Source organism: Acinonyx jubatus, chromosome D4 (genome assembly GCF_027475565.1).
Source record: "Acinonyx jubatus isolate Ajub_Pintada_27869175 chromosome D4, VMU_Ajub_asm_v1.0, whole genome shotgun sequence".
In the NCBI taxonomy this organism is placed as follows: domain Eukaryota; kingdom Metazoa; phylum Chordata; class Mammalia; order Carnivora; family Felidae; genus Acinonyx; species Acinonyx jubatus.
The window spans coordinates 7,135,523-7,153,129 of NC_069391.1; the positions used below are offsets into that span (position 1 = coordinate 7,135,523).

General features: G+C 60.1%; 2 protein-coding genes across 6 annotated transcripts; one reads left to right on the plus strand and one right to left on the minus strand.

The window, feature by feature from the left end:
• The first annotated feature begins 1,420 nt into the window (after nucleotides 1-1,420).
• Nucleotides 1,421-4,778, plus strand: ZDHHC12 (zinc finger DHHC-type palmitoyltransferase 12). Of its 2 annotated transcripts, none has more exons than XM_027035326.2 (5): nucleotides 1,421-1,581; nucleotides 3,046-3,182; nucleotides 3,538-3,615; nucleotides 3,777-3,943; nucleotides 4,135-4,336. In XM_027035326.2, the coding sequence occupies exons 1-5, from the start codon at nucleotides 1,482-1,484 to the stop codon at nucleotides 4,334-4,336; spliced, it is 684 nt and encodes a 227-aa protein (XP_026891127.1). In that variant the 5' UTR covers nucleotides 1,421-1,481. The 2 variants fall into 2 exon arrangements, with proteins under 2 accessions (XP_026891127.1, XP_014917897.2); XM_015062411.3 differs by having other exon boundaries at nucleotides 1,422-1,581; nucleotides 4,113-4,778.
• PKN3 (protein kinase N3) lies at nucleotides 4,716-15,885 on the minus strand. 4 transcript variants are annotated; one of them, XM_053204530.1, is made up of 22 exons: nucleotides 15,527-15,883; nucleotides 12,442-12,676; nucleotides 12,090-12,235; nucleotides 11,487-11,598; nucleotides 11,287-11,414; nucleotides 10,893-11,076; nucleotides 10,063-10,209; nucleotides 9,870-9,979; nucleotides 9,620-9,763; nucleotides 9,125-9,200; nucleotides 8,869-9,037; nucleotides 8,587-8,737; nucleotides 8,412-8,479; nucleotides 8,034-8,097; nucleotides 7,792-7,883; nucleotides 7,281-7,457; nucleotides 6,485-6,547; nucleotides 6,302-6,378; nucleotides 5,722-5,864; nucleotides 5,526-5,633; nucleotides 5,295-5,375; nucleotides 4,716-5,199 (listed from the first exon to the last, which is right to left on the minus strand). In XM_053204530.1, exons 1-22 carry the CDS (start codon nucleotides 15,548-15,550, stop codon nucleotides 4,987-4,989), a joined length of 2,712 nt encoding a protein of 903 aa, XP_053060505.1. In that variant the 5' UTR covers nucleotides 15,551-15,883; the 3' UTR covers nucleotides 4,716-4,986. The 4 variants fall into 4 exon arrangements, with proteins under 4 accessions (XP_053060505.1, XP_026891113.1, XP_053060504.1 ...); XM_027035312.2 differs by having other exon boundaries at nucleotides 11,287-11,598; nucleotides 15,527-15,885; XM_053204529.1 differs by having other exon boundaries at nucleotides 8,587-8,710; nucleotides 11,287-11,598; nucleotides 15,527-15,884.
• Between the last annotated feature and the right edge of the window lie 1,722 nt (nucleotides 15,886-17,607).

The window sequence follows — 17,607 nt, forward strand, 5'->3', positions numbered from 1 at the left end:
TCCAGAAGAATGCCCATTTCTCAGCATTTATACAGTACTCTCATAGAATGATCCTGATTGGCCCTGCTGAGTCACATGTCCGCCACCTAGAACCAATCACTGGGGACATTAAGACAGGGAACCAAGTTGGGCCCTCTAGTCACATGCCCACGTCTCCTATCAACCTGTGGAGTGTGGGACACAGTTTCTACAGAACCACATGGAATGGGGAAGAGTCAGTGCCCCAACAGAAAAAGGGGTGCTGAGCTGACAAAACAGCAGATGTCAGAAGAGCATACTGTGTAGGATCTGTTGGAGAAAGAAGGTGGATGTTGGTATCCATGAGAGGTGTGGGTGGAAAAGGCAGGGCAGCACCGGGAATGCCCTGGGGACCCAGTTGAAGGCGTGTGAGCAGTGAATGCTGATGAGGTTTCCTCTGAGAAGAGCCTGAAGCCTCCTGTTGGGCAAGTCCTTCTGGCAGGGCGAGGTGTTGGCTTATAGCAGGGGAGAGGTCAGTGCTAGACACTTTACTTGCATTATTTAATCCTCCCAACCACCTTAGCAGGGGGGTGCTACTATCAGACAGAAAACAGAGACAGATATAGACAGAAAACTATATAGACAGAAAACAGAGCTCAGAGTGGCTCGGTAACTTGCCCGAGTTCACACTACCTCTGTGCTGGTATTTCTGACTCCACTTCGCCCCTTCTACCCAGGATCTGCACCACGGATGACCGCTTTGCTCTCGTCCCATTTGCAATATCTTTTTTTTTTTTTTTTTAAGGTTTATCTATTTATTCTTGAGAGACAGCGAGCACAAGCAGGGCAGGGGCAGAGAGAGAGAGAGACAGACAGACAGACAGAAGCCAAAGCAGGCTCCAGGCTCTGAGCTGTCAGCACACAGCCCCACGTGGGGCTGGAACCCACAACGTGATACCATGACCCGAATGGGAGTCAGAGGCTTAACCCACGGAGCCAGCAGGCGCCCCCATTTGCAATATCTAAAAATGAATAGCAAGGAGGTAAGGGTGTCACCAGAGCAACCTAGGGCTAGTCCTGCCCCTCTAGAGAACTCAGTCATGTCTTCGAAACCGGCACAATCCTGCAACCTGGAGTCGCACCGAACACCTTGAGCAGAGCCACCCCGGGGGCTGCACGCATGCGCGAGGCCACGGGTTAGGGGCGGGCGGGGTGAGAGCCCGAGGGGGCGGGGTCAGGGCTCGCGCCTGCTCCTCCGCTTTCGAAAGTTACCTGGCTGGTGGGGGCTGGGGTTGGGGGAGTTACCAGCTGCGCGCGCGCCGGCCCCGCCCTCAACCTCTTCAGGCACCTGTTGGCTCGAGGGCCTCCTCGGCCGCAGCTGCTATCCAATAGGCAGACTCCCCGACCCAACCAGGCCCCGCCCACCTCCAGGACTCACCAATCCGCGAGTAGCCGCGGCCTCTCTCCCTCAAAGGGCCCGCCCCTCCCGGCGCTTCTTCCGGGTGGGGCCCCGGGCGGAGGAGATGGCTCCCTGGGCGCTCCTCAGCCCTGGGGTCCTGGTGCGGAGCGGGCATACTGTGCTGACCTGGGGGATCACGCTGGTGCTCTTCCTGCACGATACCGGTGAGCCGGACCCCGCGCGACCCCGACCCACCCTATCCCGCGTGATTCCCCAGACGTTTGGGTCTCACTGGGTTCCCTGCTGAAGCCCCAGAAATCCTGGGATTCACCCGACTTCCGCCAGCTCCTGAGCCTCTTCTCCATCTGTCATTCCAAGAGCCACCTGCTTTCTGCCTAATACCCAGTTGATCCCTAATTAATCCCAGCATCTTCCTGATTCCTGCCAGATGCCCTGTCTATCCCAGGACCCAACCGGTGCCCATCAGATCCCGCGACGGACTTGAGCCCCCATCTCCCCTGATCCCGAGACCCACCCGGTCCTTCCCAGGATAACGTCCCTCCGTAAGATTCCGAGGATCAAGTAGATCAAGAACTGGCATCCTGCCCATCCCCACGGCCACTAGCTGCCCAAGTCCAGGCTCCCCACCTTCCAGGACAAGAGAACACAGAAGGGGGCGGCCTGTCCCACATTTCCCCACCCTCACTTCTTGCCCTGTAGTCCTCGTCCACCTCACTGACCCACCCCCACTAACATCCTTCCCCTCCTTACCTGGCAGGCTGCCTCCGGCCCAACTTCTCACCCTCACTGCCACTCTGGGAAGCCCCGCTCCTCCCTCCTTGCTCCAGCCTCAACTCCTGGGCTGTGGGTGTTGTCACTTTCCTCCCAAGACCTTCTTAAGTCTCCTCTACCGCTTTCACCCTTCAGCCTAAACACCTGCTCAGTCTCCTCATCAGAAAGGACCCGCCCCACCCCGCCCTGCAACCCTGCTTTCCTTCTCTGCTCCTTTTCACAACCAAGGGACACCAGAGCTGTCCACACTGTTATCTAAATGCCCCTCCCTCTTCACCTCCCCCTGCCTCCCACCCCTGAAATCTTCATTTACTTCCATGAGTTGGACCCTTCCTGGCCCTGCCCTCCTCTGTCTCTATCTCATGGGCATATCAAACCTAGCTGGTCTCTCCCTATCATGGAGCCAAAGTCAGGGATCCCTCTTCCCTCTCCCCTACATCCAGTCAAGTCTGGCCCCTTCACTCCCTTACCCCTTATCTATCCAGCCCTTTGTCTCCACTCCTCCTGCCAGTGCCCTTGTCTGGCTACCCTCCTCTCCCTCCTGGATAGGCTCTGCCCCCAGGCCTCCCCCCTGCTCCCCTATCCATCTTTCCTCCAGCAGCAGGAGGGTTTTCAGAAACAGATCTGACCCTATAACCTTCCATGGTTCCCTACTGTCCTACAGATAGAATGCAAACGAACTTTTTTTTTTTGGTGGGGGTGGGGGGGAGGGAGTGCTGGGCCCAAACTTCTCCCTCCTGTACTCTATGCAGTGGCCACACTTGACCACTCATTACACCCCATCTCCAGGCCTTTGCTCAGCCAGGGACATACTCCCCACCTCCAGATACACCCCTACACATGGCCTCCTGTTCAGCTCCGGCCCCGGCCTCACTCTCCTTCTCCGGCCTCTCCAGCACTGCGGCAGTGGGAAGAGCAGGGGGAGCTACTCCTGCCCCTTACCTTCCTGCTCCTCGTGCTGGGTTCCCTGCTGCTCTACCTGGCCGTGTCGCTCATGGACCCGGGCTATGTGAATGTCCAGCCCCAGCCGCAGGTAACCAGGGGGGCCCCTGGGAGCCTGAACCCTTCCTCCCACCAATAGGATACCCAAGGCCCCTGTAACAGTCTCATGCCAGGATCTATGCAGAGGGCTTTCCTGGGGCACCTCCATGAATCCTCTTAGCAGCCCTGCAACCCCCATCCTCCAATGGGAAACCGCCAAGGCCCAGCGAAACAACTGTGACAGAGGTCACAGCTTCACTCGGGCCAGGGCACTCTGTCCCACCCTACCGCCTCCATTACACTGGGGATGGGCCCCGCGTGCATACCCAGGGCTAAGCTAGCCCCCCAGGGAAACGCCCACCAGTGCCCTCTCCCTCCCAACCTAATACCCTGTCCCCCATTTGCAGGAGGAGGTCAAGGAGGAGCAGACAGCCATGGTTCCTCAAGCCCTCCCCCTTCGGCGCTGCAGATACTGCCTGGTGCTGGTGGGTGACCAGGGACCTCTACGGGAGGGCGCAGGGGCAAGGTTGGGACTCCTTGACCTCCTGCCTCTCTCCCCCCCACCCCCTCTGTGGCCTCATCACTCCCCTCGGTCGTGGGCCCAGAGGGGAGCTGGCACTGAGCCCGCCTCCCTTTGTGCCCACAGCAGCCCCTGCGGGCCCGGCACTGCCGTGAGTGCCGTCGCTGCGTCCGCCGCTACGACCACCACTGCCCCTGGATGGAGAACTGCGTGGGGGAGCGCAACCACCCGCTCTTCGTGGCCTACCTGGCGCTGCAGCTGGTGGTGCTTCTGTGGGGCCTGTACCTGGCATGGTGGGCTCCACGGCCGGCCGGGGCATGGGGCGAGGGCGGGCAGCATGCCCCTACAAGGTGCCCCTTCAGGGGCCTCGGGCCGTCCCCCAAACGGCCTGCCCGGAGGGGCTCCCCGGGGCACCCCCGCCCTCCCCCGGCCTTGGTCTCCATCTCTGTTCCTGCCCTGCAGGTCTGGCCTCCATTTCTTCCAGCCCTGGGGGCTCTGGCTGCGGTCCAGCGGGCTGCTGTTGGCCACCTTCCTGCTGCTCTCCCTCTTCTCTTTGGTGGCGGGCCTGCTCCTCGCCTCGCACCTCTACCTGGTGGCCAGCAACACCACCACCTGGGAGTTCATCTCCTCGCACCGCATCGCCTACCTCCGCCAGCGCCCCGGCAACCCCTTCGACCGCGGCCTGACCCGCAACCTGGCCCACTTCTTCTGCGGATGGCCCTCAGGGTCCTGGGAGACCCTGTGGGCCGAGGGGGAGGAGGAGGGGGAGGAGGGCAGCAGCCAGGCGGTGTAGGGTTGCTGGAGGCAAGGCCACCATCTTGTGCCTGAAAACCAGAGGGGCTGCCCCCAGCTGGGGTCGGCGTTCAGAGGGCCTGGGGTTCTTCACTCCCCCCCCGCTCCTCCCAGGCCTCAGAGCAGAGCCGAAATGACAGAGCTCCTGCCACAATAGGCAGTCCTGCCCTCTGAAGGAAGGAGAGGAGGCAGAGGACCCGTGGGGGGCTCGGGCACAAGCAGCCTGGGCTTCCGAGACCCCCCACACCGCCCCCCAAAGCCAGGATGCCTCCATTGCACAGTTTTGTAAGTTTAATCATCCGTAAAGCAAATCAAATATTAAAAAACCAAACCAAACTCCTCCTTGCTGTGCCGCCCTTTCTGGTCCAGGCCTCCCAGGAGGCACGGGCGGGAGGGGAGGGGACCCTGCCCAGTGACTGAGCGAAGCCCCCCACAGCAGCTCTGCAGCTGCCACTTCGAGGCCCAGTGCCCACCGATACCTGGCAAGGCCTGGGCCTCCGGGGCAGACGGCTGGGCAGACGGGGCAGACACACCAGAGAGGCCGTCAGGGCCCCAGGAATCCCTCTGACACAAAGTCGAAGTCCCGGAAGGCAGCCTGCTGGCGGGCCGTCAGGGGGCTACGGGGGTCAGGCGGGGTCAGGGCCGGCGGCAGCCCCGTAAACTCGCCCTCGAAGTAACGCAGGTCCGTAGGGCCACGGAGGGTAGGCAGGAAGGGGGGCTGGACGGTGCGGGCGAGCAGGGCCTGCCAGTCGGTGGTCTGGGGGTGAGGGCAGAGCTGCCTGAGACAACGGAACAACGGCCCGCGTGGCCAGGCGACACCTCCCACTGTGCCAGGCACCCGGGAACACTCACCCTGAAGAAAGGCTGGGTCTTGATCTCCTCAGCATCCCGCTCACCCGCCCCGAGGCGCTGCTCCGGGCACTTCTGGAGGAGCTGGGCAAGAGGACTGGGGTTCACGGAGGGCATCACGCCCAGGCACTGCCCGCCTGCCCAGGCATCCCAAGTGAGCTGGACCACAGAGGCCCCGAGAGAGTGGGTGGTGACGGGCAGCCGTTCAGCCCAGCCCGGCCCTGCAGTGATTACCTTCTGAATGAGTTCAAGCCCTTGCACCGACAGAAAGCGGGGATACGGGGCGTCCGCATTGACGATGCAGTCAAATACCTCCTCCTCAGTGTCCCCGGGGAATGGACACTATGGGGAAGGGGGCTCAGCAGGCTGCATGAGCCACCTCCACCCTGCCCCAACCTAGAGGCCCCGGCAGCCGGGGTCTGGTGCTCACCTCGCCCACCAGCATCTCATAGAGCAGCACACCCAACCCCCACCAGTCCACAGCCCGTGTGTAGGCCTCCTGGGTCAGCACTTCTGGGGCGAGGAACTCCGGGGTGCCGCAGAAGGTGCTTGTCCGGTCCCCAAAGCCGATCCCTGCAAACCAGCATCCACACTGATGCCAGCCCGACGTGTCTCATCCATATAACTTCAGTTGTAAGAATCAACAGCCAACTCTTATGACCTCAGGCACCGAAGGTCAAGCCAAGCCCCGCCCCGAGCTCTTGGAGGTGAGGACAGTTTTTTTTTTTTTTTTACGCCATCTCATGGGAGGAAGCAGAGCCTTTGCCAAGCTCACAAAGAAGGGAGAACCCGATGCCCTCTCCCATCCTGAGTACACGCTCTCCCCTGGCTAAGGGTGCACTGGGGCTCTTTAAGAGTCTCTAGGGCTGGGAAGGAAGAACCAGTGTGTCCAGCCGGTCCCTGGAATGCAGGCTGGGGTGAGAGGCAAAGGCCACTTGCCCACTACCCTGCTGGCCTGAGCTGGGCAAGCAAGGCTGGAGGACATGGGATCCTGGACAGGAGGCACCCACCTTCCTTACACAGCCCGAAGTCCGCGATCTTCAGGAAACCCTGGGCGTCCAGCAGAAGGTTGTCCAACTTAAGGTCCCTGAGGGTGAGGGGGACAAATCAAAAGGGCCCGGGAGTATCACAGGAGGAAGGCAGCCTCTGCTCCTTCACCTACCCCCACCCCCAGCACCCCCGGGGCAAGTTACCTGTAAATGATTTTCTTCTCGTGTAAGAACTGTAACCCGAGGACCACACAGGCCAGGTAGAACCTATGGGTGGTGTAGGGGGTAGTTCAGGGCCAGGAGGGGGGGGGCGGGGGGACAGGGCAGGGAGGCACCAGGATGGCCACAGCCTGGGCATCCCTGGATGTCCCAGCTCTAGTCAGCTCGGACTAGAGCCTGATGCCAGGGGTAGCGGGTAGGGAGAATGGGTGTTTCTCTGGACAGTGGCCCCAAGGTTGTTGCCCACTGACAGCCTACCCTTCCTGGGCTCTTCGATGGTGCCAGGAATGATGCCACGTGTTCTGATGCCTTACCCTCCTACATCCTCCCAGCCACCTGCTGTCGATAGTCATCATGTCTCTTTTTCAAATGAGGATCTGAGACTCCAGGTAAATGATGCACCTGGGGGTCACACAGCTCGTGGCAGACTTAAGACTCCAGAGCCTGCATTCTGGTGGGCAAGAAAGAACTCCAGCTGCCAGTCACTTACTCTTCACTGGTTGCTGTGCCCAACAATTTAATACACATTATGTCCATCCACTCCACAAGCCTATGGAAGAGTTATTATTAGCCCCATTCACAGCTACATAAACTGAGGCCCAAGGTCACAATGCTATGGGAGCTGATAAGACAGTTGATAACCAAGGATCTGAGCCAAGGCCTCCCTGACTCCACACTCTTCTGCTGATGGGTATCCTGGGGGAAGCAGGATGAAGGGAGAGGGCATAGGGAACTAGGGAAGGCTCAATGGAAGAGGCAGACAAGAGGGATGGGAACCCACCGGGCCTGGGGCTCAGGGAAGACGTCCTCGTGGATCTGCATCATGAGGTCACCACCGGGCGCAAACTCTGTCACGAAGCAGGCGTGGCTGGAGGTCTGGAAGCAGGCGAGGAGGGACAGCAGGAAGGGGTGCCCTGTGCGGCCCACAGCCTCCAGGATGCGTTTCTCGCAGTACAGGCTGCGGAGGGCCGGGGGTGGGTGTTAGAGGGAAGAGAAACCACTGCTGGCTGCGTCCTGCCACCCACACAACACCCTTGGCTTCTCTGGGTCTTCAATGAAAATGCCAGGCAGGTAGAATGATGGTTTCTACGTATCGGGCAGAGAGAAGAGTGGACCTGCCCAAGAGCATACAGTTAACAACCGCAGGTGCTAAAAAGAGAACTCAGGACTGGCCCCAGCGGGTCACCTCTTCAAAGCCCCTGGAGCACTCAGCTGCCTTCTGGTGCCACTAGCCCAGGCCAGCCATCCGGGGTCCCCTGCAGGGCTAGGTGCCCACTGTCCCGACTACACACCTCTCCATCTCGTCCCGGCTCAGCACCTCCTGCTTCTTCAGCGCTTTGATGGCGTAGTATTTCCCCGTCCCCTTGAACTGGACCAGGAGGACCTGGGAACCAGAGACAGCTTGGGCTCCAGGTGGACAGCACAGGGGAGCCTTTGCTGCTCCCGCCCACTGCCCCATGGATCACAGCATCCCCCCAGCCAAGGTGCTGGGGCCTGCTCACCCCCTTCCATAGCACCCTCATCAGCCCACTACCTTCCCGAAGTGTCCCCGGCCCAGCACGGCCAAGCAACGGAAGTCCTGAAGGCGGGGGGGTTTCCTGCAAGAGAGAGGGCACAGGATTCCCCCTGGGATAAGAGCTGGGCCTCCATGAAGAGGTGCTCCTAACCCTCCAGGGCCGGTCCTGGGCTGTCCCCACCAATAAGACTGGAAAGCCTAGGGGCTGGGGTGGGGGTGGGGGGATTCAGGGACAGTGGCTTCCTAGAGTTCCAGAATGCAGCTAGAGCTCAATAACACGGGTTTAGTGAGTATGAACAGAGAGCAAGGAGCATCGGGTGATGTGTGAATGGACACACGAACACCCAAGTGAGCAGACAAATGTCGCAAGCCCATAAGTGAGCCTGACGGGGGTACCTGGTGGCTGAGGCTGGAAGCGGTGGCCCGAGTCGAGTCCTGGGCTCCATGTGGGGCCGTTTGGTGCGCTATGAGGGTAGAGGGGTTCAGAGCAGAGCAGGGCTTCCTTCCCTGTTTCCCTCCAGCCCTGCCATCCCCACCCCAGCAGCCCCCAGGACTGCCAGCATCCTCTCACCGGTATCTCCTCGGGGGTTGGCTCCGGGGGCAGGTAGAGACGTGGGGGCTTGGGCGGGGGCCTCACCTCTTCTTCCAAGGGGCTCTTCTTGGGTGAGAAATCAGTATGTGGAGAAAGCAGACACCTGGCAGGGCACAGGCAGACGGAAGAGCTGTGGGGACGGACACACAGCAATGCCAAGAGACAGACAGAGGGTCAGAGGGAACAGAAAGACACCAGCTGCACCTGAAGAGAGGCAGACGTGGCAGAGAAGCAGGCAGCCACGGTGACGGGGCTCCTCACCTGGGCGAGGCAGGGTTGGCAGCTCCCCGGGGCGTGGCTGGGGTCTGGGGGCATGCTCTGGGGGGGCTGATCGTGCTTGGGGAGCTGCAGGGGGGCAGCAAGTTCATGACCAAGCGCCCCCAGGCTGCCATGTTGAGATTCATCTGGGAAGCCCTCAAAAAGTCCTGACCTGGGACAAAAGGCGGGGGCTCAGTCCCACGGCCCCCCGAGGGCCCCTGCCCTACCCCCTAATTGCACAGCCCTCTCCCGTCCACACCTCTGCGTTTAGAGAAAATGCGTTTCTGCCTCTGCAGCCGGGGCCTCCTCTCAATGACAGGGTCACAGAAGGTCACCTGCATGGGCAGAGGGCAGGGCTGGAGACCAGTCCCCTCCCACCCCATCTGTCACCAGGGTACCTCCCCGGCCTCCAAGATCCCGGCCTAAGCCCTCAGCGTCAATGATGCAAGAGCCAGAGGGGCCCAGAGGGATGGATTCAATGTCCACATTGGTACCAGTGGGGAAACTGAGGCCCAGAGAAGAGAGACACTTGTCCAGGGCCATGCATGAGGCTAGGCAAGTCAGGACCAGGATGCAGCCTCTAGACTCCCACGCGCTCCTCGGAGGGGGGCTGGGAATCCTTAATTCTTGGAGACCTCCTCCCTCCAGGCCTCAATTTCTACTCCTATATGTGGATGAATCAAATAGTCTCGAAGGCCCTTCTAGCTCAGATGGAACCAGGGCCCGTGTCGTCAGGGGACAGGGTAGGGAGCACCTGGGCAAAGAGCAGCCCCTGGGGCACCAGACTGAGGGAGAGCTGGTGACAAGCGTTGTCCAGGAAGTCCTCCAGCCGCAGGAAGGCCACGCCACACAGCTGCCTCCAGTCCCGCCAGTGCACCCCAATCTCCAGCTCCCGGGCCTGCGTCGGGGAGGCCAGGTTGAGGAGTGGGGCACACGTCCCTACTCGGCCAGCCTTCCGCTCCGTGGCCTAAGGTCACCCCTGCCCGCACCAGGGCCAGCCTCACCCGCTCCAGGGGGACAATAAAGGTCTGGTCCCAGGACTGCTTGGTCACTGGCCCCCAGCCGGTCTGGCCCACGACACGATTGTCCACCTTCAGCACAGCCAGCACCTCACCTGCAGGGCCAGAGAGGGAGCTCAGGGCAGGCGAGGAGTAGAGGTGCATCACTGCCCCCAGCGCCCCGCGGCTCGCTACTCACTGGCCAGCTCTCCTCCGCCACGCTGCTGCTTGGCCCGGGCCCGAAGCCAGCCCTGCGAGGGGCTCCCGGCCAGCACAGCCGCCGGGGAGCGTCCGGGCACGGCTGTCAGCAGCTGCTCACAGCCCAGGAGACGGACCTCCAGCGTCCCTGCGGGGAGCGTGGGGGACACACTGTCAAACCCCTGGTACATCCGGGTCCCCTGGGGCCCCAAGGAAGCTACCTTCTCCCGAAGATGGCGGAACCCAGACCTTGCCCGCATTAGGCCGGGGTGTTTCGCCAGGAGCCTGAACCAGCTGAGCAGGAAGGTGCTGGCCTCTCTAGAAGCCACTGTACTGTGTCCCAGGTGGGAAGTTCAGGGTTTCCAAAGTCAACATGCTTAGATTGTTTGTTGATTACAATTCAGCCACCACTACCGGGAGACAGATCCAGCTCAGGGATACGAAAGAACGTTCTAGGAGTCCAAACTGCCCAGGACCGGGGCTGTGAGCGCCCCTAACCCTGGCACTTGACACACTGTCACGGCTAGTCCCTTGAATAATGGCTTCGCCAATGGTGTGCCCACTAGGCCGGCCTCGCGCCTAGCACCTCACGTGCAACAACTCACTGAATTTTCACAGCAACCCCGTGGAGGAGGTGCCGTTATCACCCCCATGTTACAGAGGGATACACTAAGGGTCCAGGGAGGGGAAGTCAGCTGCCCAAGCTCACGTAGCTAGGGGGTGGTGGGACCGGGATCAAAACTCTTCTCCGAAGTCCTCCCATCTGTGGTTCAGGGTGCCCTTTGGAAGAAGGGCAGAGCCCTGAAGTGAGAGGGACTGACTCCCGGCTACCTGTCACGGCGGTGGGCTTCACGAGCACCCCTGAAGGCTGGGGTTTCCCAGACACAGCAGTCCGCAGCTCCCGGGCCACTCTGCCACGCAGAGGGTGGGCAGGAGGCAATCCCTCCAGCAGCTGCTCCAAGGCCAGCCGCAGGAGATCCAGTTTCTGGGAGGACTCCTGGAGCTGGGCCTGAGCCTACAGAGGAGATCAGGCAGGGGAGGACAGGCCCGTGACCACTGGCGACCCACACGCCCTCCCCGCAATGAGGTCTAGACAGAATGTGCCTCCTGTTTCCTCACCGCCACCCCGCACAGGCCGTCCGCGGGTGCCTCCCACCCTGGTGGACCGTGGTGTGGAGACAGACACTCAGAGAGGGGCAGCGATGGGAGGGGACCACGGCCTGACCTCAGCCAGCGCCTTCCGGTCTTGTGTCCGCCGGGTACCCAGCAGCTTCACCACGTTCTTGGCGCCCTCGGCCACAGCGGCCTCAATGCGTAGTCGATGCCTTAGCTCCTCTGCCAGCAGCTCAGGACCTGGGAGGAGGCGGTCAGCCCCCAGGCCCCGCCCTGCCCGGCCCTGCCCGGCCCCGCTTCTCAAAGCCTCACCTGGTTCAGGGGACCCACTGGCTTCCAGGCTGCTAATCTTCATTCGCAGCAGGGCCACCTTCAGCTGGCTGTCCCGCAGCATCTGCTGGGCAGCTGCCAGGAGCTTCCTCTCCTGCGGGGTCGCGCCACATGCCCATCGGACCGGGGCTAGCCCAGAGCCTCCCTGGTCAGACCAAGGTTGAAGCCAAGCCTCCCTTGGTCGGCCAGATGCTAAAGCCAAGGGCCTCTTGTTAGCCTAGATCTAGGGCAGGGCCTCCCCCTTCACACGAGACAAGGGCTGGGGTCAAGCTTCCCACACCATGTCAGAGCCGAGCTCCCCACATCGTCCTGGGAGCTGGGACTGGGGGTGGCCCTTCCCTACTAGACTGGGCTAGTATTTCCCATTAGACCGAGTTGTGCCTTGTCTGTTAGATTAGGGGTTCGAGCCGTGCCTGCCCCACCAAGCTGGGATTTGGGGCTGTGCCTCCCCTGTCAGACTAAGGGTTAAGACCGTCTCTGCCTTATGGGGTCACTGGCTTGGTTGCATTCTCCATCAGGATGGGGGCTGGGAGCTGAGAGGGGCTGAGAGCCCAGCCTCTCCCCATCGGACCCCAGGAGACTCACCTTGGGCGTGCCACTGGCGTATGTGTGCGTCATGTTCTCCGCCCCCTGCTTCACCTTCAACTCTACCTGCAGCTGCCTCTGTAGAGCCTCCAGGTGCCGAGCCCTTGGCTGCTCTGCAGGTGGCTGGGGTCCCGTGGTGGCGGGTTCTGTGCATAGCGTGGGACACACGAACCCCTTACCCAGAGCCGAGAGACCCCTACCCTATGACCTTGCTCTCTCCCCCGACCCCCAGCTCCCTTCTTGTCACAGGGGACACCTGAGGAGGCTCTGAGAGCGGTCAGGGCCAAGGTGGAGAAGCTGGGTCAGCCCGGCGCGTCCTGTCCCCCAGGGTCTGCTCAGACTCGTCACTCACCGGCCAGGCCGGGCCCGGGCAGCAGGATGCGCGCGTGCAGCGCCCTCAGCTCCCCGTGCAGCTGCTCCAGGCGGCGGTTGGAGGCCCGCAGCAGCTGCTGTACGTGGCCCAAGTGGCGGCGGTCCGTGGCCACCCTCCGCAGGTTCTCTACACCCTCCTTGATCTTCAGCTCCTTCTGGATGGCCCGGCGGATCACCTCTTTCTCATCCTCTGGGGGCTGCTGGTCGGCCCCAGACTGTGGAACGGCAGAGGAGTAATGCCCTCAGTCCCCGCCAGCGACCTCGGGTCTCCGCAGACAGAGAGGAAGGTGTGCTCGGCGCCCAGGGTGGCCCCCCCCCGGGGCACCTCTGACCTTACAGCTAGTACTCCTGGGCCAGATGGAAACCCTAGGGCTACCCAGCCTGTCCCCGCTCCTGTCCCCTCCCATTAGGGAGAAGGGAGAGCGGAAAATTGTTCAATGTTTGCAGTGGACTCTTGAACAACACGGGTTTGAACTGAAAGGGTCCACTTATAAGCAAATCATTTCCTGTCCTTTTTTTTTTTTTAAGTTTATTTATTTTGAGAGAGAATAGAGAGCATGAGAGGGGGAGGGGCAGAGAGAGAAGCGGGTGATGTGGGGCGAGAGAGAGAATCCCAAGCAGGCTTCTTGCTGTCGGCACGAAAAGCGCAGCACGGAAAGCCCGGGGCAGGGCTTGAATTCACAGAACCGTGAGATCATGACCTGGGCCAAAATCAGGACTCGGACACTTAACTGACCAGGTGATCCTATAAGCAAATTGTTTTCAACTGTAAAACCAACTTTGTTTACAGGACTATAAATGCACGTATCGTCTCTTCCTTACGATTTTCTTAGTAACGTTTCCTTTCCTCTAGCTTACTTTATCGTTAAGAATACCATATAATGATACACATAACGTACAAAATATGCGTTAGTCAACTGCTGACAGTATCCGTAAGGCTATTATTAGTTAGGTTTGGGGGGAGTCAAAAGTTACATGCAAATTTTCAACTGCCTGGGCGGTCGGCACCCCGACCCCCACTGTGTTGTTCAAGAGGCGAAGGCACAGGGTGCTACTGGGTGCCAGGGTCTGTTCTCAGAGCCTTGCGTACATGAATCCGTCAATCCTCATAACAATCCCACGAGGAAGATGCAGTTACTAACCCCATGTTACCAGCCCCAGATGAGGAAGCTGGGACACAGGTTAAGTAATTTGCCCAAGGTCACAACACCGAGAGGGAGATGCCAGCCTCTCCCCACCAGCCACGCTTAATCAGACTGCTCTGAGGTTGCGATCCCAGCTAAGATTTGGGGCCAGAGAAGAGGCTAGGGAATTACCCAAGGTCACATAGAGAGGGCAGCCAGAGGCCTGAGTCGGGGCCAGGGATGTTTCCTCAGGTAGCAAAGCGGAGGCACAGAGAGAGGCTGAGGAGTTCTCCGGGGGCCACTCCCAGCTCAGCTACTGCCAGGTTGGAGCAAGGAATAGGAAAATCTCCTTCTCAGAGGCCATTTCAAACCAACCAGTGCCAAAGCTGACCTCAGCCCAGGGTAACCCACGATGCCCTCCACCCCCCATGGACCTCCACCTTACCTCTCGGCTCTCCATCTCCTGAGACCAGTGTGAGGGGTGCCGCCCCAGCCTCAGGGAGCCCCCCCACCCCAGGTCTCTGCTGGCCCTCTGGCCTGGCTGTCAGAGGGCAGGGGCGGGGCTCAGGAAATCCTCTGAGGGCCCTAGGCCAGAGGGCCAGAGCCAAAGGCCTGAGCAAACAAAGATCCCATGGAGCGGGGGGCCCGGCCACCGGGGTCCTGAGTCACCCAGCTGCCGTTGCTGGGCGGAGGTTCACAGGAAATCGGAAAATGTGTACAAGTCACTGCTGGAACAGGAGGGGGGGGAACCTCCGGAGGAAGGGGGTGGGAGGGGGCAGACGCAGTGCCTAAGGTTGTTCCCGCTGTTGGGGTGGGGTCACTCCAGGAGTCTTGTGGAGGACATTTTGCCTTTGGGTGTACCCCCTGGTCCTGTCTGCTCTGGGCTGGAATCCTGCCATGTGCACACACGCCTCCCCCTTTCTGCTCTACAGCTGGGACCCTATCTTCTTTTTTTTTTTTTAACGTTTTTTTTTTAAATTTATTTTTGGGACAGAGAGAGACAGAGCATGAACGGGGGAGGGGCAGAGAGAGAGGGAGACACAGAATCGGAAGCAGGCTCCAGGCTCCGAGCCATCAGCCCAGAGCCTGACGCGGGGCTCGAACTCACGGACCGCGAGATCGTGACCTGGCTGAAGTCGGACGCTTAATCGACTGCGCCACCCAGGCGCCCCTGGGACCCTATCTTCTACACAGATGCAATGACCCCACCCCATTTGCTCTGGGTAGACCTGAACCCCTCCCTCCTCAATGACAGACAAGCACACAGCTTTGGCCGCTGTGTCCACCAGCACGTATCTCCAGCGCTGGCAGGAACCCCGCCCCCCTCGCCATTTGGACTAGAACCCTCTGTGTACCCGGAGGTTCCCGCCCAGGTGCTGGGCCAGGTCCCCCATCTCCAATGTGCCCAATCCCCACATGACTTTGTGATCTGGGAAGGACCCCCACAAGTGCGCAGAGATTGGCCCCTTCCGGGCCTTCCTCTCCCTGCACGCACGTTCCTCTCCCCCCCCCCCCCCAGGACCTGTCCCAAGCTGCCCCCCACGGTCCCCTTTGCTTTCTAGGCAGATTCCCACCGGTCTTAACAGTCCTGCCTGGAAGAACGGATTGGGGGAAACTTTAGGGCCCATGCCGGTGGCCCTGACTGCGGATTCAGACATGCTCATGCGCTGGCCTGACTAGAGGCTCTGAGTCACTTGGGGGTAATTTGGGGACGTTTCCAGGGGGCACGAACGACTCCCCCCGCGCCCCCCCCCCCCCCCATGCTCAGGTCTGCCCCGCGAGGTTAGCGAAGCCCGGGGCAGGGGCTGGGAAGGGACCCGGGAGGGGGTGAGGGTCGGATCTAGGGGACGCGACCGGAGCTCGCGGCGCCCGCGGCGTAAATGAGACTCCCCGACCCCCTTGGCCCGCGCCCGCAGCCCGGCCTCTCCGGGCGCCGTTCACCTGCCGCGGCGCCCCCTCCTCCATGGCTCCGCTCGGGCCGCTCCGCCCCTCCTCTCGACCACTGCGGTTCCGGAAGCCCCGGCCCCTCCGCCGGGACTTTCAAACTTGAAACTTCCCGGGAAGCGGAGCCGGAGCCGCGGGATCGGGCGCCCCCTCCCGAGGTCCGCTGGCCCTCGCGGGACCTGGGAGCAGCGCCGCCTCTCGGCCGCGAGGGGCCGGCGCCGGGGACCCCACTCAACCTCAGGCCCCCGCGCCTCGCCGGCTGCGGCGTTCCGCGGGCTCTGGGGCCCCGCGCCCCTTTTCTGAGGCCGCCGACCCCCGTCCCGCGGTAGAAGGGCAGGAGGGACATTTCTCGGGCCGGGGCTCTATAGCTGCCCTAAGGGTCGGCCGGGGGACGATAGCGCCGCCTGCCGGCCGCGGGACGCCGCCAGGGCGTCCCGCCCGCTCCCGGCTGGGTCAGCCCCCTTCCTCGGAGCCCCGCCACCACCGGGTTCCCGCCCCTAACTTTCTCTTCGTCTTAGATCATTGGTGTAAAATGGGCTAGTCCCCAGCCTGTGGCCCCCACGGAGGCTTGGCCTTATCTAGAGTCACTATAAGAACGTAAAGCCTCATCCAAAGCTTGCCAAATTACAAATGACAGATGAATAAACCAAACATCTCTCAGGCCACCGCTGCTCAGCCAGAGTGGAGTTTTCTGTTTCAGCCAGAGCCACCGTTCTTCCCTTGTCCTAAAGAACCCATCTAAACAGGAGACACAATGAAACCCCAGGAAATAGCCCTGACTTCAGGAAAGCCAACCAGTGGGCACTAACTGCCCTGGGAACGGCTTGCCATTCCTGCGTAAGGAATCCTAGTATCCTGTGCTGACTAGCACTGTGCCAAGACTTCACTGAAAGGAGCCCGGTCCAAGGGGCTGCAAGGGAGTAGGGGGCAAATACTGAAGGTGGGTGATTTGCCGACTTGGAATAGGTGCCTTCTAGTGCTTTCACTGAGAGAAACTATGCCCGGTCCACTTTGCTCTGACCACCTCCCTCACGATGGAGTGGAAAAGTGATAATGGCAGGCTGCGGGCAATCCTGCAATGGGAAACTGAATGACACCAACATAAGCAAAGGCAACTCGGTTCGGTGGGGCACGTGCCTACACTTCATAATCAGAGACAAGTCAAGCCACTTTTACACATATGCACATCAGAGTTGCCAAGGGCTTAGACAAGAATGGCACGCAGTAGGCTCTTCTAAATGAGGATTATTATCAAGGTGCGCTGAGCTGAATGTTAACCATAATTTAGAAGTCAGCTTCTGACTGAAGGTCACAGGTTTCGGGGAACGAAAACACAACTGGCAAAGCTTCCCTTTTCAGGAGTGTCTATCTCCCATCTTGAGAATCATTTGTCTACTCCTACAGCCCAGAAAGTGGAATTCTGTGGAAGAACTCAGAAATGATTCCCCAAGTTCGCTGTGTGTTTCACTGGCTCACTGGTCAAAAAGGGAAAGGAGTTCAGAGGTAGCAGGATCCAGGAACCCCAGGCTGGGGCAAACCCACAAGGAACCTCCAGGCTGATGGAGGAATCTGACCAGAGAGCTGCATCCTATGCCTGACGGTGATAGTGTAACTTATGAAACAGTAACCCCTTGGAAAACTGAGGTTCCCTTCACATTCAACATCCAGTGGATGGTGAATGGTGCAAACAACTCTCCAGCTAATTGGCTGTTAAAACTGTAAAAACATCAACCCGAAAGGAACGAAAACACTTCCTAGCAAGGCACATTAAATTTTTTTGTCTTTTCTACACCTTTCTTTTTTCCTTCCCTGTACTGCAAACATCAATCCATCTACATTTTGGATTCGCCTTTCTTTGGTAGTATGAGTACACAACGTCACCAACTAATCAGCTTGGCACATACCCTCCACTATTCTAATCACAAAGCTGCAACCCTCTTCCCCTCCGACCTGTTAAAAACTCAACTTGTAAGTCTTCATGAACACAGTCACACATTCAGGAGGAAATGGTCACTGCAGGGGTGGGGGATGGGGGAGGGAATAGACTTTTCAAAAATGATTAAGATGTCCTCTTTAAA

Bases quoted from the DNA above. Each gene is read 5' to 3' on its own strand.
- PKN3 (XM_027035312.2), bottom strand. From the start codon at position 15,550: ATGGAGGAGGGGGCGCCGCGGCAG. The intron at 8,098-8,411 runs GTACCCCCGTCA...TCTCTCTTGCAG, and splicing joins CTTCCAGCCTCAGCCACCAG to GAAACCCCCCCGCCTTCAGG. The intron at 5,376-5,525 runs GTAATCACTGCA...CCTCTTGCCCAG, and splicing joins GGCTTGAACTCATTCAGAAG to CTCCTCCAGAAGTGCCCGGA.
- ZDHHC12 (XM_015062411.3), top strand. From the start codon at position 1,482: ATGGCTCCCTGGGCGCTCCTCAGCCCTGGGGTCCTGGTGCGGAGCGGG. The intron at 3,183-3,537 runs GTAACCAGGGGG...CCCCATTTGCAG, and splicing joins ATGTCCAGCCCCAGCCGCAG to GAGGAGGTCAAGGAGGAGCA. The intron at 3,944-4,112 runs GTGGGCTCCACG...CCTGCCCTGCAG, and splicing joins TGGGGCCTGTACCTGGCATG to GTCTGGCCTCCATTTCTTCC.